Raw genomic sequence first — 25,001 nt, 5'->3', positions numbered from 1 at the left:
GCTTATGTACCACCCCTTCTGATGTGAGTCCACTGGTCCTGAACTGAGTGGTTCCCGCAATGAGCTCCCCAGCCAAAAAGGCTAGCATCAGTCGTGAGAGACACCCATAATTCAGAGAGGCATTCCCTTCAACAAGGAGTCTCCCTTGAGTCCCCAGCTTAAGTTAATCTTCACAGTTCCTATCCAAGGGAGCTGCATCTGAAGAAATGACGCTATGAGGACCACCGAAAGAGAAGAGCATCCTGGAGAGGCTGCATATGCGCCTTTGCCCAGGAACAACCTCCAGGGATGCTACCATCAAACCCAGCACCTGAAGATAATGCCAGGCAGTAGGAATCAGCATCACTTAGCAATCTAAGATGTGTTTTCTGAGTTTCTGTTTGCGTGGCTCAGGTGCCATAAGACCATATTATGGTCTTATGGCCCGGTGCCATAAGACCATAATAAGAATAGCCTTAATGGATCAGACCAAAGGTCCATCAAGCCCAGTATCCCGTCTTCACGGAGGCCAATCCAAGTCACAAGTACATGGCAAAAATCCAAATAGTAGCAGCATTCCATTCCACTGATCCAGGGCAGCAGTGGCTTCCCACTTGTCTGTTTCAACAGCAGTTTATGGACTTTTTCTCCAGGAACTTGTCCTGGCCTTTTTTTAAACCAGCTACATTAACCACTCTTACCACATCCTCTGGCAAAGCATTCCAGAGCTTAACTATTCTCTGAGTGAAAAAATATGTCCTCCTATTGGTTTTAAAAGTATTACTCTAACTTTATCTAGTACTCCCTAGTCTTTGTAAATCTTGATGCAGTAAAAAATTTGTATCACTTGTACCCGTTCTACACCAATCAAGATTTTGTAGACTTCGATCATGTCCAATAAAGCAATGTTACTTACCGTAACAGTTGTTATCCAGGGACAGCAGGCAGCTATTCTCACTAGTGGGTGATGTCATCCGACAGAGCCCCGATACGGACATCTTGCAAGCATGTCTTGCTTGAAGAAACTCAGAAGTTTCGAGATGCCCGCACCGCGCATGCGCCAGTGCCTTCCCGCCCGATGCACCGGGCGTGTCTCCTCAGTTCAGGTAGCTAGCAGAGAAGCCAACCCAGGGGAGGTGGGTGGGACGTAAGAATAGCTGCCTGCTGTCCCTGGATAACAACTGTTACGGTAAGTAACATTGCTTTATCCCAGGACAAGCAAGCAGGTATTCTCACTAGTGGATGACCTCCAAGCTAACCTCAATGGGATGGAGGGAGAGTTGGCAACTTAGGAGAACAAATTTTGTAACACAGTTTGGCCAAACTGCCCATCCCGTCTGGAGAAAGTATCCAGACAATAATGAGAGGTGAACGTATGAACCGAGGACCAAGTGGCAGCCCTACAAATCTCCTCAATTGGTGTTGATCTGAGGAAGGCTAAAGAGGCTGCCATTGCTCTGACCCTATGTGCTGTGACCTTACAGGGAAGGAGTAATCCAGCCTGGGCATAGCAGAAAAAGATACAAGCCGCCATCCAGTTGGAGATGGTGCGCTTCAATACAGGTCGTCCCAACTTGTTTGGATCAAAGGAGACGAAAAGTTGAGGAGCAGTTCTGTGTGGTTTGGTGCGATCCAAGTAGAAAGCCAAAGCACGTTTACAGTCCAGAGTGTGAAGAGCTGATTCTCCAGGATGAGAATGAGGCTTTGGAAAGAACCCTGGAAGCACAATGGATTGGTTGAGGTGAAATTCAGAGACCACTTTAGGCAGGAATTTCGGGTGAGTGCGGAGGACCACCTTGTCACGATGGAATACTGTGAAAGGTGGGTCTGCCACCAAGGCCTGAAGCTCACTGACCCTGCGAGCAGATGTGAGGGCCACCAGAAAAACCACTTTCCAAGTGAGAAACTTTAGTGGAGCCTTGCTCAGAGGCTCAAAAGGAGGTTTCATAAGCTGAGAAAGGACAACATTTAGATCCCAAACCACTGGAGGCGGTTTGAGAGGAGGATTGACATGAAAAAGTCCTTTCATAAATCTGGAAACCACAGGATGAGAAGAGAGAGGTTTCCCTTGTAGAGGCTGATGGAAAGCCGCAATAGCACTCAGGTGGACTCGTATAGATGTCGACTTGAGACCAGACTGAGACAGATGTAAAAGATAGTCCAAAACAGAGGATAGGGAGGCTCGCTGAGGCTCCTTAGAATTGGAAATACACCATGAAGAAAATCTAGTCCATTTTTGGGAGTAGCATTGACGAGTAGCAGGCTTCCTGGAAGCCTCCAAGACATCCCCCGCCGCCTGGGAAAACTGGTGCGGTTACGTTGAGAGGAACCAAGCTGTCAGGTGGAAAGACTGCAGGTTGGGATGAAGCAGAGACCCCTGATGCTGAGTAAGCAGTGAAGGAAACACTGGAAGTAGGTACGGTTCCCTGCTGCTGAGTTGAAGTAGAAGGGAGAACCAAGGTTGCCTGGGCAACCGAGGAGCTATCAGAATCATGGTGGCATGGTCGGACTTCAGCTTGACCAGAGTCTTTTGAATGAGAGGGAACGGCGGAAACGCATACAGAAAGCGATTCCCCCAATCCAGCAGAAAAGCATCTGCCTCGAGGCGATGAGGAGCGTAGATCCTGGAGCAAAACTGAGGCAGCTTGAAATTGTGGGGAGCCGCAAAGAGGTCTATCTGAGGCGTTCCCCACTGAGCAAAGATCTGATGAAGGGGCTTGGAATGAAGGGTCCATTCGTGAGGCTGGAGAAGACGACTCAGTTTGTCCGCCAAGACATTGTCCCTCCCTTGAATGTAGATAGCTTTGAGGAAGGTGTTGTGGCGAACCGCCCAATCCCAGACTCTGAGAGCTTCCTGGCAGAGGGAGGCCGAGCCCGTGCCCCCCTGCTTGTTGACATAATACATGGCGACTATGAGGACCACCATGTCGTGAAGCAGATGTTGAAAAGCTTGAAGAGCATTGAAGATGGCTCTAAGCTCCAGAAGATTGATTTGATGGAGTCGGTTCGCACAGGTCCAGAATCCCTGAGTGCGAAGCCCATCCAGATGTGCTCCCCAGGCATAGGTCGAGGAATCGGTTGTGAGAACCTTCTGGTGGGGAGGAGAATGAAACAGCAAACCTCTGGATAGATTCGAAGAGGTCATCCACCAGAGTAGAGACTGCCGAAGAGCAGGAGTGACTGTGATGTGTCGAGTCAACGGATCCGACACCTGAGTCCACTGAGATGCCAGGGTCCACTGAGGAATTCTGAGGTGGAGTCTGGCAAACGGCGTCACATGAACTGTAGAGGCCATGTGGCCCAGGAGGACCATCATGTGTCTCGCTAAGATGGTCTGGCGAGAAGACACAGACTGGCAGAGATGAAGGAGAGCATCCATGCGCTGAGGAGGAAGGAATGCTCTGAGACGTACGGTATCCAGGACAGCCCCGATGAAGGGAAGAGACTGGGTCGGCTGTAGATGAGACTTGGGAAAGTTGATCTCGAATCCCAAACTCTGCAGGAACAGAATCGTTGACAGGGTTGCTGAGGTGACCCCTGAGGCCGAGGGAGCCTTGATCAGCCAGTCGTCGAGGTAGGGGAATACCTGAAGACCTTGGTTCTGGAGGGCCGCAGCCACTACCACCAGACATTTGGTGAAGACTCTGGGGGATGAAGACAGGCCGAATGGAAGCACTCGATACTGCAGATGGAGATGTTCCACCCGAAATCTGAGGAACTTGCGAGAGGCGGGATGAATGGGAATATGAGTGTAGGCCTCCTTGAGATCCAGAGAGCATAACCAGTCGTTCTGCTCGAGGAGGGGGTAGAGAGAAGCAAGAGTCAGCATGCGAAACCTCTCTTTGACTAGGAATTTGTTGAGGACCCTGAGGTCCAAAATGGGTCGCAGTTCGCCCGTCTTCTTCGGAACAAGAAAGTATCGATAGTAAGGACCCAGAGGTCGGTTGTTATGGCCTCCCAGCGATGATAAAAATGATGGAGGCGCCCTCCGATGGGAAAAACAGGGGGAGGCAGAACGAGATTGGTTATGCCCTCGACGAGACAGTCAAAAAGGCTGAGTGGTCTTAGGGACAGCAGGCGACTGGGACTTAGGCTGACCCTTCTGGGGAGGCTGACGCTTCGCCGGTTGCCTCGCAGGTGGAGTTTGCCTCGGCTGATAACGCCTCTGATAAATCAACGGCGGACGAGAAGGTCGAGACTGCTGAGGCTTAGGTTTCGGCCGAAGGATAGATTGGAAGGACTTTTCGTGGTCAGACAACTTCTTCGTGACAGTCTCGATGGATTCGTCAAAAAGATCCGCCCCAGCACACGGGACGTTCGCCAGGCGGTCCTGAAGATTCAGGTCCATATCAATGGTCCGCAAACAGGCCAACCGGCGCATCGCCACCGAGCAGGCCGCCGCTCGGGCGGAGAGCTCGAACGCATCATAGGCAGATTGCATTAACTGAAGCCGAAGTTGGGACAGCGAAGCAACCACTTCCTCAAACTCAAACCTAGCCTGGGATTCGATGTATGGTGTGAACTTCCGAAGCACCAGGTAGAAAAAAATCCAAGTAGGCTGCAAAGTGGAAATTGTAATTCAGGACTCGAGACGCCATCATCGAATTCTGATAGATGCGTCGACCAAACTTATCCATGGTTCTGCCCTCGCGGCCCGGAGGCACTGAAGCATAGACCTGGCCAGGATGAGACCGCTTGAGCGAGGATTCGACCAGGAGGGACTGGTGAGAAAGCTGAGGACCCTCGAAGCCCTTATGATGCGCCGTGCGGTACCGCGCATCCAATTTGCCAGGGACCGCAGGGATAGAGTAAGGAGACTCGAAGCATCGCATGAAGGTCTGGTCGAGGAGCTTGTGCAGGGGAAGCCGCAAAGACTCTGCTGGAGGACGAGGCAAGTGCATGGTATCGAGGTACTCCTTGGAATATCGAGACCCAGCATCGAGAGTAATGTCCATGTCATCCGCCATCTGCCTGAGGAACGATGAAAAGGACAGTTGGTCCGCCGTCGCCGGTCTGCGAGACGGACTAGAAGAAGAAGAGGTTTCAGGCTCCAGAGAGGCTTGCGAGCAACAGGACGAGTAGAAAACCTCGGTGTCCTCGAACTCCGGGCCCGGAGGAGGAGACCCAGTCGAAGCAGCATACCCCAACCGAGGCAATTTCTTCTGAGGCGAGACGGTCGAGTGTCGAGAGGAATGCTTCGAAGAATGTCTGGAGCGATGCCCCTCCCGATGCCTGGAAGGGGATCGAGCCCGTCTGTGAGAAACTGGGTCAGACGCCTCCAAGGAACAGATTGGACTCGATGCCGTCGATCGCAGAGGCGGCAGAGTCGGCGCCTCCCCCGACGACGCCCAGGTTTGATAGGGGATTCGGAAGAACTCGTCCTGCTTCCTGCTATGCCCAGGACTGGGTGGCCCCGAAGGTGGACGCCATACTGAGTCATAGGGCGGAGTAATCGGTTCCAAGGGAGGCAGGTCACTAAACGAGGCTTTCCTCGAGGGGATGGGCTCCAAGGGAGGCATATCACTAAGGGAGGCCCTCCTCGAGGGAATCGGTTCCAAAGGAGGTACAGCGCTAACAGAGGACCTCCTCGAGGACCCGGACACCGCTCGCCGCTCCTCCTCACCGAGCAACGAGGTCGTGCGGCGAGGAGGAGGAGGAGGGGGCGGTCGACCCCTTGAAGCCGAAGCTGGAAGGTCACCCTGGATGGTGGCAATCAGCCGAGGCCCCATGGTCTGCATGAGCTCCACGAACTGAGCCTCCAGGATGGACCGCAACGAAGCCGATATGGAGGGATCCGCACCAAAAGGGGGCCCTTCCGCACGGTCTCCGCGCTCCTTCGGTGCTGCGTGCTTCTGCTTGCCAGTCTTCGGCACCTTGAGCACCACTGGTGGAACTGTCGGGGTCGATACCTGCTCCGAGGAGACGGATGAAGGCACCGGCGCCGAAGTCGGGGCCGAAACCGGTGTGAACGATGCCGGTTTCAGGAGGCCCGAAGCAGCCGGGGAGGCAGAGGGCTTCGCCGAAGGAGTCGAAGCACCCGTCGATGTCGAAGCTGCAGGATCCGATGAAGCTTCCATCTTGAACATGGACTCCCACAGCAGACAGCGACGCTTAAACGCTCTCGCCGTCAGAGTGGAGCAAGGCCGGCACGATTTCGGGAAGTGATCCGGTCCCAGACACTGTAAGCAGCGTTGATGAGGGTCTGTGAGCGAAATCGCGCGCTGGCACTTGCTACACTTTTTAAAACCGGTAATCGGCCGGGACATAGGCCGGAAAAGCTCTGCCGCAAGGTCGAAGGTGCGGGGCCCCAGCCACGCGGCTGACCCGGTATCGGAAGGAAAAATTTTTTATTTTTTTTTAAAAGAAATCAAAGAAAGAAATAAATGCACAGGAGAGCCAAAAGAACTCAACCCGCGGCAAAAAAGAAGGCAAAAAAGAGATTCAATGGGCGCAAATTGAAGATAGACTTCTCAGCTCCGCGGAAGAAAAAGAACTGAAGAGACACGCCCGGTGCATCGGGCGGGAAGGCACTGGCGCATGCGCGGTGCAGGCATCTCGAAACTTCTGAGTTTCTTCAAGCAAGACATGCTTGCAAGATGTCCGTATCGGGGCTCTGTCGGATGACATCACCCACTAGTGAAAATACCTGCCTGCTTGTCCTGGGATAATAATAATAATAATTTTATTTTTATATACCGCCATACCACATAGTTCTAGGCGGTTCACATATCTCCCCTCAGCCATCTCTTTTCCAAGCTGAAGAGCCCTAACCTCTTCAGTCTTTCCTCATATGAGAGGAGTTCCTTTTCTAGAGCTTCTATATCTTTGAGATAAGGAGACAATATAATACAATACAGCTTCTTATATCCTGCAATTTTTGACAGGGAATCATAGAGGCTTACAGCAAGAAGGACTACATTTGTGATTTCAAATTAGAAGTGAGCAGATTCAACATAGAGAGTCCATGGTTAGAGGGAGTAATAAATAGGAAGTGTTAGACCGCGGATAGCATACGTAACTACAAGCGGAAAAGGTTATGTTTTTAGTCTTTTCCTAAAAAGACAGTGTGTGGGAATTTGCCGCAGATGAGTTGGTAGACTGTTTCAAATTTATGATCCAAGGAACTCGAAAATGGAGTTAAACAGCTTTTTCTGGCATAATCATTGAGAAGATGGGAAAGGTATCTAAAATCGTTCTTTAAGTCTTGAATTGAGGAAACTGTGTGAGACTGAAATATAAGTCATTAGTCCACTGGCCTTGTGGATCATACAAGCTATAATCATGTGCAAAAATTAGGACATCCCATGAAATATTCAGTTCTTTCTTAAGAAATGTTCACATATCGACATCAAATCTTTTTTATTTATCTCTGGAAAAGAAAGTGATATTCACAAAAATGTGTATTCTAACTGAGGAACAAATTAGGACACCCTACACCCTAATAGCTAGTATTACCCTCTTTGGCTGAAATAACTGCAGTGAGACACTTCTTATAGCCATCTGCCAATCTCTGACATTGGTCTGAGGAAAGTTTGGCCCATTCCTCAATGCAGAATTATTTCAACTGTGAGATGTTTGAGGGGTTTCTTTCATGTACAACTCATTTCAAATCGCCCCACAGCACCTCAATGAGATTAAAATCAGGGCTTTGACTCGGCCACTCTAGGACTCTCCATTTCTTAATTTTCTGTCAGTCCTTGGTAAGTTTACTGGTATGTTTTGAGTCATTGTCATGTTGCAGGGTCCAGTTCCGATTCAGCTTTAATTTTCTTACGGATGGTCTCAAATGTTCCTCAAGCACCCTCTAATACATGGTAGAATTCATGGTGGATTCTATGATGGTGAGCTGGCCAGGTCCTGCTGCAAAAAAGCATCCCCAAACCATGACACTTCCACCTCCATGCTTCACAGTTGGTATGAGGTTCTTTTCCTGGAATGCTGTATTTGGTGTACAAACATGTCCTCTTTTCTGGTGTCCAAATAATTCAATTTTAGACTCGTCTGTCCATAGAACACTATTCCAGAAGTCCTGGTGTTTGTCTATATTCTCTCTGGCAAACTTCAGTCTGGCCTTAATGTTTTGTAAACCACATAGAACTTAAAGGTAATGTGGTCTAGAAATGGATTTTTACGTTATGTTTTTCTTAGAAACATGATGGCAAATAAAGGCCAAATGGGCCATCCCATCTGCCCATCTGCAGTAACCATTCTCTCTTCCTCTCTCTAAGAGAACCCACATGCCTATCCCAGGCTTTCTGGAAATCATACAGTCGCTGCCTTCACCACCTCTGCCGGGAGACTGTTCCACGCATTTACCACCCTTTCTGTAAAAAAAGCATTTCCTTAGAAATGGTGGCAGATACGTGGAACAGTGTCCCGGTAGAGAGCAAAGGTTTCCTCCTTGCACACCTCCTATGCAAGTTAAATTTGTGTAGAGGCATGCACTTTCACATCAACAGTAGCAAGAGCCTGCTGTAGGGTCCCGTGATGACATTTTAGGGTTTTTGTAGACTTCTTTTAGCATCTTGCGGTCTGCTCTGGGGGGTCAACTTGCTTGGACGGCCAGACCTGAGCATGTTGGCAGTTATATGGAAATTCCTCCATTTATACACTATTTACCAAACTGTGGAATGGCTAATGTCAAATTCTTTCAAGATCTTTTTAAATCCCTTACCATGTGTCTGTACCCTGCGCCTCCCGCGTTCTGCCCTCCTTTCCTTTTAGGTGGGCAGCGGGGGAGGTTAAGTATCTTGGTATTTTCCTCAGCGCTGATTGGGCTGCTGTCTATCGGCGTAATATCGTGCTTCAGCTCCGTGACGCTTGTCATCGCTGGGGGGACCTTCCTCTGTCTCTTTTCGGTCTTATTGCCTTGGTCAAGATGGTTTTGCTGCCCAAGATTCTTTACCCTCTGCAGATGATCCCTTTATGGCTAAGGGGGGCGGAGGAACGGTCCTATAGATTTTTTATTGGTTCTTTCATCTGGCGCAACTGGCGAGCGCGTATTGGCTATTGGAGACTTACGCAGAGCAGGGAGCGGGGGGCTTGGCGCTTCCGGACCTGAGGCTGTATAACGTGGCTGCCCTGATGCGTTGGGTACACAAACTTTTCACGTTGAGTTCCCGGTTTGCCCCCTCGGGCCTGTTTGATTCTTGGGTGACCCCCCACAGCGCGTTGGCCTGTCTTGATGTGCTTCGGTGGCGGCGACCCCGCGGAGGCTGCAACACTTTGTGGTTGGACCCGTTGAGGCGAGCGTTGCTTTGGTGGCGGCGGCGGATTGGAGGGGGAGAGCGGAATCATTGGGCTTTTCAGTTCATCAGGGGAAATCCTATGTTTCCGCCGGGTGTAGGTAGACATTGCGGTTTGACGGCCAGTCTTGTTTTTGCTTGGGGCATGTCTGCTCCTTGTCTTCTGAGTCTGGGATTTTCCCCTCGTATGATTCTCTCCGTCGTCACTAGTCTCTCCCTAAAATACAATTTTTTGTTTATTTGCAATTGCGCCATTTTTATGAGGACCATAAGAGGCGGTGCCCCCTGGGATCCCAATTCTTAAAGGTTGATCACTTGTTTCTCTCTCTCCCTGCTTCTTTAAATTCTTTATCTACTTGGTATGGATTGGCCCGGGCGGAACGGCCGGACTCTCAGCTCTGTCAGGTGGCCGCTAGGTGGTCCGCGGACTTGGGGGAGCCTGTTGGAGTTGAGACGCTGGTGGCCTGTTTTACTAACATTCCTAAGGGGGTCCGCAATGCTCAGCTGCAGGAATTGCAGTTCAAATTGTTACATCGCACTTATATCTCCAGGGACCGAGGAGTACGAGCGGGTCTCTGGGACTCGGATGTCTGTGTTAAATGCAAGCGTATGCATGGCACCCTTGTGCATATGTTTCTAGAATGTCCGGTATTGGGCACTTATTGGAATGGGGTGCTGGACTTTCTGGCCCACATAGTGGATGTGCCTTTTCAATAGTCTTATTTACTCATTCTGTTGGGATGTGAGGGGGAGGTGCTTGAGCAGGGCTTGGGAGTGGAACATTGGCGCTTCTTATACATTGTGCTGTTAGTGGCCAAGCATGGGGTGCTTCGCCTGTGGATGGATGCGGGTGCACCTGCAGTGCTGGGATGGAAGCGCTCCCTGGCTGAGGTGGCCAGATGGGAGCTCCGCAGTTGTCAGGGGCTGTTGTCTGCGTCTCGCCGCATATATCGTTCTCTTTGGGATGCCACCTTGTTGGAGGTTGGCTCTTTATGATTGATTCTGGTTAGCGCCAATTTGCCTCCGTAGACAGAGGGGGGGGGGGTATGTATGGGTTTTGTGTGTATGAGGGGTTGCTTGGGGTTTGGCTGTTGGTATGGCTGTGTTGTCTGGATGGATGGGATTTGGGGTGAGGTTGTCTTTTTCTTTCTGTTGAAAACTAATGAAAGGTACTGACCAGCTTCTACTGTCTCTACTGTTCTTGTTGGGGATTTCTGCTACAGCTGTTTTATGGGCTTGTGCTCAATGGGGTTTTGTGGGGTCTGTACCTCCTCCCTTTGGGATGGGGGTTTCACGTTTGTTTTCATGTTTTTTAGCCCTGTATGCTTTATGTTCCCTATTGCATTGTTGTGATTGCTCAGTCTTTTCTGCTCAATAAAAATTATTTCAAACAAAAAAAAAATCCCTTATCAGATTTATAAACTGCTACAATCCTTTTTCTGAAGGCCTCAGACAGCTCTTTTGATCTCACCATGCTGTTCACTCTCACCGCAGCAGTCATGAGCACACCAAACTAAATGTCTGAGGTTTAAGTAGGGAAAACCTCCTTCAAAATGCAAAGTAATGATGTTCTAATCATGTGCACCTTATGTGATACACCTGTGTGTGATTTGAGCCACTTTAAGTGGGCGGATATATTGGGGGGGGGGGTTCCTAATTTATTCCTCAGTTAGAATATATATTGTTGTGGATATCTTTTGTTTCATGAGTAAGGAAAATTTTTGTTGTTTGCCTGCAATTACATCACTTTCTTTTCCAGAGATAAATTTAAAAAAAAAACAAAAAAAAAACAACCCAGCAGCAGATGGTGCAGGCAACAATAATGGAAGTGTTTTTCCGTTCGGGCAAGTCTGCAGTTCCTACTTCAGGGGAGAGCCTGGTTTGTTTGGGCGAACCCATGCAGGCAGAAAGGACGTCTTTGAGCCCTGAAAAGCGGATGATACCACTCCAACCCAGAAGTACACAGGTGAAGGGAGAGCTGGAAGCGTCATTCCTGAGATTGGAATCTTCACTTTCCAGCTAAGGAAGGGACCTTGGTAGAGGGAGAGCAGGGAAAAATCAGCAGCCCTACACCGGGTTTCAGGTGAGAGGTGCTTCGGGAGGGACTAGGATATAATTTGGAGAGTTGGAGAAACCTGCAAAAATTGACATGGAGACACTATGGCAAGCTATATCGGTTATGGATGCTAATCTTAAGTTATCTTTTTCTACTTTATCTACTAACTATGGAACAGTCTTTTCCAAAGTTGAGCAACAGGGTATAGATATAGCTCAAATAAAAGAAAAACTAGAGAAACAGGAGACAAAACTCTCCAAAATGAAACAAAAGGAGTTTGGACTTTTAAACGAAAGAACTTATATGGCTAGAAAAATGGAGAGTTTTGAAAACCATTTGAGGAAGAATAATTTGAGACTTTTGAATTTTCCTAAATCTCTGGTGATCTCTCCTATTGAGATGGCTAGAAAATATTTTAAGGAAATATTATGTATCCCACCTGATAATTTACCTCCTATAGTTAGAGTTAATTATCTACAGTTAAAAAATTCTGGGGAGGCTTCTACTCCTAATGAGGTCCAAGGAAATAAAAGGAGAGATTTGGATATGACAACCTTCTTAGAGAGTTCACTAGGGGTGGTAACTGAGAGGAGGACCCTGTTAGTTACATTAGCTTTGGAAAGTGACCGTGAATATATTCAGCTTTTGTATTTTCATCATATAAATGACCAGTTTTTGGGGGGCCAAAATTTGTACATTTCCTGATATGGCTCAAAAGTCCTAGAGGCAGAGAAAGGAGTTCTTGGCATTAAGGTCAAAAATCCTCACCTTGGGCGGAACTTTTTTGATAAAATTTCCTGTAAAGTGTTTTATTACCTATCAAACTAAGAATTTCTTATTTTTTGAACCCAACCAGCTGTTAGAGTTTATTGAATCAAGAGAAGGAGGAGCATCTGTAAAATATAATGTATTACCGCTTTCTTATTGTATTGATATTTCATTTGAATTTTATTTCCTGTTGATTTTCTCAAAATATGGTGAACTACATATCTAAATAATTTGTTTTTTTTCTGTTCTTAGGTGTTTCTATTATGTTTAATTGATCTATTCAAGTTGTAATCATTCTGCTTGATTGTAATAAGAAAGTTGCTATAAATAAAAAATTAAAAAAAAAAAAAGAAGAGGAGAGGAGGATTTTTAAAATTTTAAACACTCTGAGCCTTGCTGGTCTCAATGATCATATTGATTGGGGAGCCTACTATTTAGCTTTTTCTGACCTTTTTTTCAAGCTGTGCTTGCATTTTATTTCATTCCAGCACTAATGATTTTTGGGTGCTGATTGGTTCTTTTACCATCAGCGATTTTTAGCAGTTTTGATTGGTGAGTTTGACTGTGATGTTTCATCAAGCCACTCCCTCAAATTCCCTCACAGTGCTAGGGGAGCTGAATGCTATTTTTCTCAAAGAAAAGCAGTACAAGTAGTGTTCTGTTTGCTGTCTTTTACAAACTGTTTTGAACTTTGCTATGATATGTTTATGTTATCTGTTTGTCACACAAATATTTTATTTTGAAGGCACAACAGCACTTTCCCTGAAGAAGCTTGGGTTATCCTGGTGAAACAAAGGCCATGTAGGGCTTGAAGAACAGTGATGGAATTTCATCGTGGCGTTTATTGCACAAGATAAGTGCTGTTCTTAAAGTTTTGCGCTATCTTTTTGCATTTAAATTAATTTATTATTGAAAATTTATTCTGCATTTTGCACTTTTCACATGGGGTTTTGACCAGTGATTGAGACATAACCTGCTTCATTTGCTAACTTAAAGCGGCATTGTGGCTTTTTGAAGGTCTCTGAGGTCTTTTTATCCCCTGTTATATTGAAGTGGTTTGAATAATTTTATGAGCATCGGTGCCATCCCAACTGATCCTGGAGGTCTATACCTGCCTGTCGGCCAGTCATTGATGCCATTGTCCCATCTGGCATCAGAAGTTTTTAATAACCAGTATGCAAATATGTACAATAATGGAACAATAAGTTAAACAAAAGTCAATGAGCAGCATACAAGACATGAAATAGAGTGCTATGAAGGCAGGGTCTGGACTGAGTTTTCATTTACACAGATATGCTTAGATTTTTTAAAGTAGTTAGGTGCCACTGATTCGTGTTCAAGTCTGTGGCAAGTCCAGTGCCGCTCCTGACTTGTCTCATTTTAAAAGTAGGAAGAATACTGTTCCAAAGGTGGAAAAAGATCACTAGGATGAGGCCGACTATCCAGACAATTCCTTTATGTCCCAATTCCTGGCAGATTAGGCTAAATCGTTCTGGAGGAAAAGCTAGCATAAAAAACTTCATTAAAGAAACAGTCTCAGTTCCCTGGCAACAATTTGCAGCCTGGTCAAAGGGGGAACCAGAGAAAGCATTGGCCCATTCCAATCTCAAGTAGTTTTGGGTGTGGCTCTCACCAACAAAGGGGGGGAAGGCGACGCTAGAGGGGGGGATGCCAGATCGTTGGGGGGGGGGCACTCACAAATCGAGTCAACGCTTGGTTTGCGAGGCACAGATTTTTGCAAATGTTTTGCTCGTCTTGCAAAACACTTGCAAACCGCAGCACTTGTAAACCGAGGTTTGACTGTACTTGAATTCTTTAAAATGTCATGTGCCCATTTCTCAACTCAACTGTTTTCACTTTTGGTATAACTTCTATATTGATTATATAAAACAATACAGCCTGATTTTAAAAATATGCCTCTCTGAGCCTTATCATCTATGCCAGGGGTGCCCACACTTTTTGGGCTTGCGAGCTACTTTTAAAATGACCAAGTCAAAATGATCTACCAACAATAAAATTTTAAAAAAACACAACGCACACTGTACGCATAGAAAATGTTAATTATCATTCCTATTCCAGGGTTTTTCAAAGAGGTCAAAGCAGATGACTCTATGCACTATCACCCATACAAAAATAGACAAATATACCCCCCTCCCTTTTTACTAAACCACGATAGCAGTTTTTAGAGCGCAGGGAGCTGCGCTGAATGCCCAGCGCTGCTCTCGACGCTCATAGGCTCCCTGCGCTAAAAAACTCTATTGCGGTTTAGTAAAAGGGGACCTTAGTGTAAAATATAGACAGCAGATATAAATTCAGATACATTTTGATCACTAAATTTAAAATAAAATCATTTTTCCTACCTTGTCTGGTGATTTCATGAGTCTCTGGTTGCACTTTCTTCTTCTGACTGTGCATCCAATCTTTCTTCCCTTCTTTTAGCCTGTATGCTTCCTCTCCTCCAGACCTCGTTCCCTCCCCCAACTTTTCCTTCCTCTCTCCCTGCCTTTTCTTTTTTTTCTATTTCTCTTCTTTCCTTCTGTCTCTCTGCCTGCCCTTTTTCTTTCTTTCTCCCTGTCCTCCCCCAAGCCACTGCCATCGGGAACCAGGACACAAACCGCCACCAATAACAGGCCCCAAACCGCCACCAATAACAGGCCCGAAAGCCGACGCTGACCCAAGCTCTCCCTGTTTCGGCCGACCAGCATTTCTCTCCCCGACGTCAATTCTGCCGTCGGAGAGAGGAAGGCTGATTGGCCCAAGATCGCGATCGATCTATTGGGGGAAATTCTGCCGGGTCCTGCCTTCGCGGAAACAGAAAGTAGGCAGGACCCGGCAGCAAGAAAATCAAATGCTTCACTAACCTGTCTCCCGCCTTAGCCCATAGCGAACGCTTGCTTCAGGGCTCTCAACATGTGCGTGCCGGCTTCCCTTCTCCCCCCCCCCCCCCCCCCCCGGACATAACTTCCAGTTTCGGAGTGAAGAGAAGGGAAGCTGGCACGCACACGTTAGAGCCATGGAGCATAAGTTCGCTACGGGCTGAAATCTCCAAGCCGGTTTTTTTTGTTTTTTTTTAATGTTCAGCAGGGCGTCAGCAGCAGATGACAGCTGGGCGGACCGCCCAGCTAAAAGGCCCTAGAGAGAACACTGGAGAGGAAGGCTGATCGGCCCGGTAGATCAGGACGGCAACACGAGTCTATCACGGAGCCCGGGATGGGCTCCGCGATCGACTCACGTTGCCTTCCTGAGCTACTGGTCGATCGCGATCGACGTGTTGGGCACCCCTGATCTATGCTGTATTTATTTGGTGGCACATCAATCGTGCACAGGTCAATGGCGTGCCGACACCTGCACGCTGCCATTTCCAGTGCTTTTACGGCTTACCGGGAGCGTTTTGAGGGGTGTGTGTGAGTTCCCCCCACTATACATATAAATGCTCGCGCTACCACTGGGGGGGGGGGGGGGGTTCTGGAGGGGAGCCCCCAATACACTGAAAACTCCATAACAGTGAGAGAACGGAAGTTTTCAGTGAATTGGGGGTTCCCCTTCCCAACCCCCGAACAGGAGCACGACCACTTACAAGTGTACTTGGGGGGTTCCACCCCCCCTTTAAAACGCTTCTGGTAAGCCGTAAAAGTGCTGGAAACTGTGGCACACACTCGTCCTGCGCACAGGTGTCAGCATGCCATTGATCTGCGCGCTTTAGTTACAGAACTATTTATTTACACTTTAAATGAAACCAAATGTGATCCCTGAATAGAGTGCCGTGATTAATGAAGATTCATAAGAGTGACTAGAGATTTTTCCAAACGTGATCAGTACATTTTACTCAAATAAAATAAAAATCAGAATGGGAAACCTTAATCTCATGCTTGTTGTCAGTTAAATCATTCCAAATTGTTTGTTACCAGCACTGGGAATTTAAAATATTTTTTTCAACTTCCTCACCTGTCCAAACGAACCTTTGCCTATTAAAGAGTCAATTTCATAACGATCCATCCACTTTTCTCCATTTTTTACAATGTAGTCATAGTTATCATCATCATAACCATCATTATAAACCTTCCGCTCCTTTTTATGACTGGAATCATCCCCCTGGCCTTGTTGGTGCCGCCTCTTCTTTTTTGCATAGTAAACCTGCAAAAAGCACACACATAACTACTGTGTAGAAAATATTTATTATAAAATTAAAAGTTTACTGTTGAACCCAATTTTCACTTCTATGTATCATTTAAGATTGGAGAGAGATGTTAGTACTAGTCAGATTCAATGGTCACTATATAGTATACTAGTCTTTAAGCCCATTACATTAACGGATGCTAGAATAGATGTGTGTGTCTGTGTTTCTTTCTTTCTTTCTCTCTCTCCCTCTCTCTCCTTGGCTGCTTTCTGTCTGTCTTTCTTTCTTTCTTTTTTTCTATCTCTTTCCTCAGCTGTCCACCACCACCCCTTGCCTGCTCCCCCTGTCCAGCAGTAGCCCTTCTCCCTTCCTTTTACCTCCCCCCATCCAGCAGCACCACTTCCCTGCTCCCCCTGTCCAGAAGCAGCCCTTCTCCCTTTGTTTTACCTTCCCCCTGTCCTGCAGCAGCCCTTCTCCCTTCCTTTTATGCCCCCTGTCCAACAGTAGGCCTTCTCCCTTCCTTTTACCCCCCTGTCCAGCAGCATCTCTTCCCAGCTCCCCCTGTCCAGCAGTAGGCCTTCTGCCTTCCTTTTCCTCCCCCCTGTCCAGCAGCACCCTCTTATCCCCTCCCTGTCCAGCAGCACCTCTTACCCCCCTGTCCAGCAGTAGGCCTTCTCCTTTCCCTGCTCCCCCTGTCCAGCATCCACTAGCCCGGGCAACCATGGGGCTTTTGCTAGGCCGGCCCACCTCGCATTTTCAAAGTGGGCCAGCCTACTCACGGCTGCTGCGTTTGCTGGTTGGGGGGTGTGAAGAGGCGTCCCGGCAGCGCAAGAGTCAAACTGCTGCTGAAATCGCCATCGCAAGCCACCCCATACACCAGAAATCGAATTTGGCACGGACAGACACAGCACGGTGGCAGGGATCACAAAACCCTAAGAGCGCATGCGCCCTTAGGGTTTTATTATAGAGGATACAGACATTCAAATTCAGTGGCATTGATTCTCCCCCAAACAATAAAGGGAACAAACTATAGCTCTCAATTAGTCAATATAAAATACAAAAAAAAAATGGTATTGATAATAAATATCCATTCAAAAGGCAGTAGATCCTTCTTGGGGCTGAAACTGTAGCTTAGAACCTGTGACTGCATAATGTGTGGGCTCAGATGGCCATAGGCTTATCCAGCAGCAACACAACTGCAATGTGGGCTGGTGGGAGATCTCCAGCCCCACCAACTGAAGATTCCCAGCATTTCCCCCTCTCCTACCCTAGGTAATCAGGTACTGTTTCTCTCAATTCCACCCCCACCGTATCTTGTAAACACTTCAGATCTTTGTCAGCAGCGACTCATATCTTAAATGCTTTTTATCGACCAAGTTATATTAAACTGTACAGGTTGCAAAGTTTAACATATTGAAAGAAAAGGGATTTTCCACCCTAAAATACCTTATATAGCTGCTGATGCAACAGAAAAGATTGCTCTGGACACAAATCTTTACAATATATTATATCTAAGCATTCAAGATCTTTTCTCAAAGCACTGAAGCAAGTCAAGGAAAAGAGAACAAACTAAATGGCAATATAGTGCTTGAGATGCCCAATAATGTGTTCAATGTCACCTGCTGGTGATGAAGTTCCCCTAAAACAGTGGTCTCAAACTCGTGGCCTAAGGGCCACATGCGGCCCGCTAGCTACTATTTTGAGGCCCTCTGTATGTTTATCATCTTTAGCTATAAATTACAATCTTATTATTAAGACTTAGCTAAAAGGAAAGATTTATAAACTATAAAGAGTTTACCTCATGCAAAATTGTCATTTCTTTAATAAGACATTAACTATTTTTCTGAGGCCCTCCAAGTACCTACAAATTCAAAATGTGGTCCTGCAAAGGGTTTGAATTTGCCCTAAAAAGATGTGACTATGCACTCGTAAACACAGTTCCCCATCCCTCAACAAACAACCCTCACTGAGAGAATATCACAAAAGGATCTGGAGTACAAAAACTTTTCAAGACACACCCAATTTTTTTCTGCATAATGAGCTTTAACCGCTGCCTTATAATAATGCCATAAACTAGGGAAATTTAGGCCACAATCTCTCCTACTAGCTGCAAGCCTTTGGAAGACTAACTTTTTTTTCTTTACCTCATCAGATAAATTTCCTTAGCATAACACCATACTTGTAGAAGGTACTTCTGGGTACTGTGATATGTAACTGATTATAAAGGAAAAGAAATCTGGGCAGTACCATAATTTTTAATCAACAAAAACCACGAAGCAGATCAAATGTTTCACTCACAGGCTATGTCAGGGAAGGAGACTCTGTGGGTTTGAAGCCAAATTGTGGATCTGACAAAAAGTGTTTATAAAAGGGAAAATCATTAATTTACAAATTCCCTTTGGTAGATACCCCTGACACAGTCCATGGGTTAAATGTGGCCACATTGGTTGTAAAAAAAAAAAAAAAATATCACACTTCTTTTCATCCTATATTTGATCTGCTTCATGGTTTTTGTTGGTCTGCTGTAAAGCAGATTATTGCCTCTGTTGGTACAGAACGCTGCAGCTAGATTGATAACAGGATCATCAAGATATGAGCACATTATGCCATATCTTCGACAACTGCATTGGTTGCCAGTTGTATTTAGAATCCAATACAAAGCAATTATGATCAGTCACTAGTTTCTATATGACATAATTCCAGAATTGTTTAAGAGTGGCATAATTCCAGAATTTTTTAAGAGTAAGATGTCTAGTTATCAACAACAAGACCACTGCATTCAGAAAATTCTGCATTGTTGAAAACAAATGTCAACCCAAAATTGCATTACATTACATTACAGACTTCTATTCCACCTATACCTTGCAGTTCAAGGTGGATTACAAAAGAGCTAACTGGACATTTCCAGTGAAGTTACAACAGTTTTGGGTTGGTTTTTTTTTTTTTGGTTACAAGGGAGGAGAGGTATCTGGATTAATTCCGGAAGAACTTGCAAATTGGATATTAAATTGACTGTATGTTACTGTGTGATATAACAAATAGATTACAGTTAGAGTACAAATAAGATTACGTTACATTTCAGGGATCTGAATACTTGGTTGGTGTTTTGGGGAGGAAGAGATTATTTAAGTGGAGGTTTTGGGGGAGAATTTATCTAAGAGGAGGGGGAAGGGTTGGGTTAAGATATCTGGATAAATATTTTTGAAAAAGTAGGGTTTTGATTTCTTTTCGAAAAGTTTTGAAGTCACCCGTTGCCGTCAACAGGTTGGAAATGGAGTGGTTAAGTTTTGCTGCTTGCGTCGCCAGAAGGTTATCAAACATCTTTTTGCGCTGAGTGCCCTTGAGTGGAGGGAAGGCAAAAGGATTCAGAGTTCTTCTTTGTCTTGAGGCGAGGATCTGGTTTAGGCGGTTGTTTAGATAGGGGGGGGGGGGCAGAGCCGTTTAATGCTTTGAATAATAGACAGTAGAATTTGAATTGAATTCGTGCTTGCATAGGTAGCCAGTGAGAGTCTAGGAAGGCAGTTGTAATATGATCCATATTTTCTCAGGGAGTAGATCAGTCTGAGAGCAGTGTTTTGTATAGTCTGAAGTTGTTTTATCATGTTGGCAGGACAAGGTAGATAGAGGGAATTGCAATAGTCCAGTAGACCTAAGACTAGGGATTGGACAATTAGCCTGAATTGTGCTGGTAATGTCCAGAGATAAAATTATGGAATACCCTTGTTGGCCAAATTTGGAAATGCAGTAATAGTTCATTTAGAAAACTGTTAAAAATGCTATTATTTGTTGATGCATTTTTCTGAGTAAAGATCTTTATTGTCGTAAGAATTAATTCTGTCTGTTTCCACTTGTCCTGATTTGTTTTAACATTTTATGTATGTAACCATTTTGTAAACCGTTTTGATATAAAACGGTATAGAAATGTTTTTAAATAAATAAATAATAAATATTCTGCTACTCCAGGTAAGGTTAAGACTTCTCCAGGTATCTAGAGAGTCCTAATCAACTTAACCAAAGGAACACAGTTTAAGGAGAAATTAGGCCTTACCTGATCATTTTCTTTCCATTAGTCCTTCACACTATTTCAGATCAGTGGGATAGTTATGACCGTCAACTAGCAGAACACAAACACACTTGAAGAGCCAAGAGATACAAGTCCTAACCATCCTCGCAGCTCTTAGTAATGTAGACCAGGGTTTCTCAATGCATGGTATGTGTACCTCAGGGAGTACGCAGGCCGCTCTTTGCGTGTACGCGGGCTGACTGCCCACCCCTCCACTCACTGCCCATCCGCCCATCCCTCGTCTGCTTGCCGCCACCGCTCACCCGCTACATTTACTTACAGTCTTGCTGGTGCCACAACGAAGGGAAGGGAAGAGCCAGGCACATGCCCACAAGCCTTCCCCCCCCCCCCATCCGACATCAATTCTGACATTGGAGAGAAGGTACGGGCCAGCCAATCCCGAACCTTCTCTTCGACATCAGAATTGACGTCGGGGGGGGGGGGGGGAAGGCTTGTGGGCACACACTTGGCCCTTCCCTTCGTTGCGGCACCAGCGGGACTGTAAATAAATGTAGCGGGCAAGCAGGAAGGGAGCGGATGTGCGGGCAGCGGACAGGGAGGGGGGAGGAGGAATTGGTGGTGGGTTGGCTTGTGGGCAGGCAGGCTTCGGCACGGCTTCGGGGGGAGGGTGGGAAGTAATTAAATGCAGCTAGTGCGTGACGGGTGGCGGCGGGTCAGCTTGGGGGGGGCAGGCAGGCTTCGGGAGGCGGGAGGAAGGCACTAAGGACATAGGAAGGAAGCACTGGGGGCACTGAGGACAGGAAGGAGGCACTAAATATATAGGAAGGAGGCACTAAGGATATAGGAAGGAGGCACTAAGGACATAGGATGGAGGGAGGGAATAGAAAAAGACAACTGTTGGGTCTGAGTAAAGAAAGAAAGAATGCACAGTCAGAAGGATGTGCAACCAGAGACTCATGAAATCACCAAAAGTAAGAAAAATGATTTTATTTTCAATTTAGTGATCAAAATGTGTCTGTTTTGAGAATTTGTGTCTATATTTTGCACTATATTTGTCTATTTTTCTATAGTTGTTACTGAGGTGACATTGCATATATTAAAGTCATCTGCCTTGATATCTCTGAAAATACCTCAAAACATAAATGATAATTAACATTTTCTCTGCATAGTGTGCACTTTGTGTTTTTTAAATTTTGTGGTTACCATTATGTATTAAGATTATATTGTGTGTATATGAAAAATGGATGGAAGAAATTGTATTATAATATTATTATTATGGGGGTGGAGACAGGGGCAGAGTTTGGGCAGGTCTGGGGTGGGTTTGGGGCAGAGTTTGGCCGGGGGTACTCGGTTGGTATTTGTTAGGCTTACGGGGTATCTGGCTTGAAAAGGTTGAGAAACACTGATGTAGACAGAGGGAAAGAAAGAAAACAAGAAACTAGCCACTCCTTCAGCCTTCCTTAAACTGCACATACTCTAAACAATTCACTCCTTCAAACATTTATTATAGTTTGCTTGGCCACGAGGTCAGGCAGAGCAACAATCCAAAAGAGGAAGAAATTCATAGCATTGCCAAAGCATAATTCCAACCACAGAAACAAAAAAAGGGAAGCTCTCCAGAATAATTGGAAGGATTAATGGAAAGAAAATGATCAGGTAAGACCTAATTTCTTCTTCCATAGTGTCCTTCCCACTATTCCAGACCAGTGATATGTTCAAAAGAAGACCGCATTAAGGAAGAGAAACTGAATAGTCAGGGACACTGTTCAGGCAATTAGGCCTGATGGGCCGCCGCGGGTGCGGACCGCTAGGCAAAATGGATCTCTGGTCTGCCTCAGCGGAGGCAACTTCTTATGTTCTTATGGACCTGCAACCCAAAACACTGACACACCAAACCTAGTGTCTGAGCATGCCACCACAACCCAGTAATGCTGGACAAATATCCACCAGCACCAAGAGAGCTGCTTGCACCCAGGACACCACGAGAGGTCTGGTCAAACGGGCCCTCAATAGTCCTGGAGGCTGCTTTCCTGACAGCAAGCAGGTTGAGGCAACAGACTTCTACAGCCACCTTGCTATTGAGGGTCTAGATGCCGCCAGCTCCCGACATTGATTGCCCCTTAGGATAAACAACTGATGACGCCTATAAAACTCATTGGAAACCTCTAAGTATCTGAGAAGCATACGAAGTACATTCAGTAACCACAGGCTTTCGAACTGGTCATCGGAGACCTCCTGTCAAAAAGAAGTGCAGCATAGCTGCACCGATTAAGGTGGAACTCCAAAACTACCTTGGGAAGAAAGGAGGGAACCATCCTAAGAGACACTCCTGCACCTCTGTAAAGCGTAGAAATGGGTCTTCACAAGACAAGGCCAGGAGCTCAAATACTACGACCAGACAAAATTGCCACTAGGAAGACTGTTTTTGGAGTCAGATGCCTGAGTGAAGCTTTTCTCAAAGGCTTAAAGGGAGACTTTTGCAAGGCATAAAACACCAAATTGAGACTCCAGTCTGGATAAAACCGGCCTGAGGAGGTCAAAGGTCCCCTTCAAGAACTGGATGATATCTGGATGAGCCAAAGTCATCCATTACATCTGACGCCTTGAAGGAGGATAAAGCTGCTTCATGAAACTTCAGTAAAACCAGCGCTAGACCCTTATCTAGACCCAACTGGAGGAACGCCAGGATTTGAGCAACAGAAACCAAAAGGGGAAACACCGCTCCCAGTACACACCAATACTCAAAGATTCTCCACATTATGCAGTCAGTTGGAATATAATGTGGGTAATCAAGTTGATAAGAATAGTGGGTCAGCAAAGATAAGATATTGTAGATCATTGCATTCTATTCAATTAAATGAGATATCCCATTTTTTCCTTAAGTTTCCCTCAGATTTTCTGGAAGCTATATTAGAGGATCAGATGGATATTTGGAATAAGGTTTTACAGGAAGTATTAGATGAACTAGCACCACTGAGAGAGAAAACCAAAGACTCAAAATAAATGGTTTCATAAGGGATTGCGGTTACTTAGGAGACAGTTAAGGGCAGAAAGAATTTAGAAAAAGAAAATAAATAGTTCAGCTTTAGGTCGGAATATCCAAAGCATTTTTAATAGGGAGATAAAGAAAGCAAAACAAGATTATTTTCTACGGAAAATAAAAGATGAAAGAATTCCAACTAAACAACTATTTTCTATAGTATCAGCTTTAAAAAAGGGTGAGTCTAATAATAGAACTAGAATAATGCCAGAGGCAGATGTGCTAACTGATTTTTTTCTCTCAAAAATTTTACTTTTACGGTTAAGGGAAAAAAATGGAACATCAAAATAGTGTTGAGTTAGATAGGAATGGATCAAGAGGATAGTATAACAATAGGAAAATCAAACTGTTCAACTTTTCAACTGCTTATGTTGACAAAACTAGAGAAACTTTTGAGTAAAATGCATGTTACTTTTTGTGAGTTAGATCCTATCCTATCACAATGGCTATCGGCTTTGGCTTTAAATATGATACATAACAGTTTAAGGGTGAGGTCCCAGTATGCTGGAAAAAAGCAGTTATTAAACCTATTTTGAAGAACAAAGATCTAGATATATTTAATCCGTATAGTTATAGGCCAGTTTCAAATCTTTGCTTTTTAGCAAATCTGGCAGAGCAGATAGTTTTAGAGCAATTGGTCTCTTATATCGAGTCAACAAAGGTTTTACATCCAAGACAGGCAAGATTTTGAACTATACACAGTACTGAGGCAGTTTTAGCAGGTTTCCTTAGTGAAGTCCACGCTATCTTGGATCACGGAAACTTCACAATTGTAATATCTTTAGATCTAAGCTCAGCATTTGAAAGGGTGGTTGATCGCTGGAATAGTCTTCCACTTCAGGTTATTGAGGCCAGCAGCGTGCCTGATTTTAAGGCCAAATGGTATAGACACGTGGGATCTATTCACAGAGAAAGGTAGGGGAGGGTCCTTGGGGTGGGCAGGCTAGATGGGCCGTGGCCCTTATCTGCCGTCTATTTCTATGTTTCTAGTTGACCATGAACTTTTATTGAGATTGCTCCATGAGATAGGAGTGGTTTGGGATTGGTTTGCAGCCTTTCTCTGGGATCGTACTTTTAAAGAGTAGTTATGGATGGGTCAACATCCAGTGATAAGATTATTGGACTGTAGGATACCAGAAGGCTCAGCACTTTTACCTATTCCGTTTAATTATTTTGAGTCCTCTTGCAAGACGAATTCAGAAATTAGGAATCAGTACATATATCTATGCAGATGATATTTTGTTGGTATATGATTTATCCCCTTCAACATTGGATCTGAGCCCTCTTTTGGATGGTTTGGATAGGATAAAAGAATGGTTGGGGGAACATGGACTAGTATTGAATATGTCAAAAACAGTAGCATGTTGTATTTCGATGACAAGGTAACACCACATCTTTCACTACACCATCAGCATATAGAGATAATAGATAGTTTTAAGTATTTGGGAATTATAATTGACTGTCATTTGAATTTTGAGAAGCAGGTTTCATCTACAGTTGCGAAAGGATCTGGGGCATTAAGACAACTTAGAGCTATTTGAGATTTCCTGGATGAGAAATTGTTACATACTTTAATTCATGCTTTTGTTCTATCTAAATTGGATTATGGCAACTTGATATATGCGGGAATAACAATAGGGCAACTGAAACGTTTACAAACAGTACAAAATGCGGCAATTTGGCTCTTAGGTCATGCACACATCTATGATCATGTAACTCCATTATACAGTCAAACCTCGGTTTACGAGTACACCGGTTTGCGAGTGTTTTGC

At 45.4% G+C, this 25,001-nt stretch overlaps 1 protein-coding gene across 17 annotated transcripts in view; it reads right to left on the bottom strand.

Annotated features, from left to right (window-relative positions):
• The window catches only part of DYRK1A (dual specificity tyrosine phosphorylation regulated kinase 1A), a 684,276-nt gene that overhangs the window by 235,016 nt on the left and 424,259 nt on the right, over positions 1-25,001 (bottom strand). For all 17 annotated transcript variants that reach the window (XM_033950290.1, XM_033950291.1, XM_033950295.1 and 14 more), the window contains one exon: positions 15,994-16,182. In XM_033950290.1, the coding sequence (XP_033806181.1) occupies positions 15,994-16,182 (189 nt within the window). The remainder of the gene's footprint in view (positions 1-15,993; positions 16,183-25,001) is intronic.

This window comes from Geotrypetes seraphini, chromosome 6, assembly GCF_902459505.1.
Source record: "Geotrypetes seraphini chromosome 6, aGeoSer1.1, whole genome shotgun sequence".
Taxonomy (NCBI): Eukaryota; Metazoa; Chordata; class Amphibia; order Gymnophiona; family Dermophiidae; genus Geotrypetes; species Geotrypetes seraphini.
Note: the sequence above shows the minus strand (reverse complement) of the source record. Positions and strands in the feature narration are given on the sequence as shown.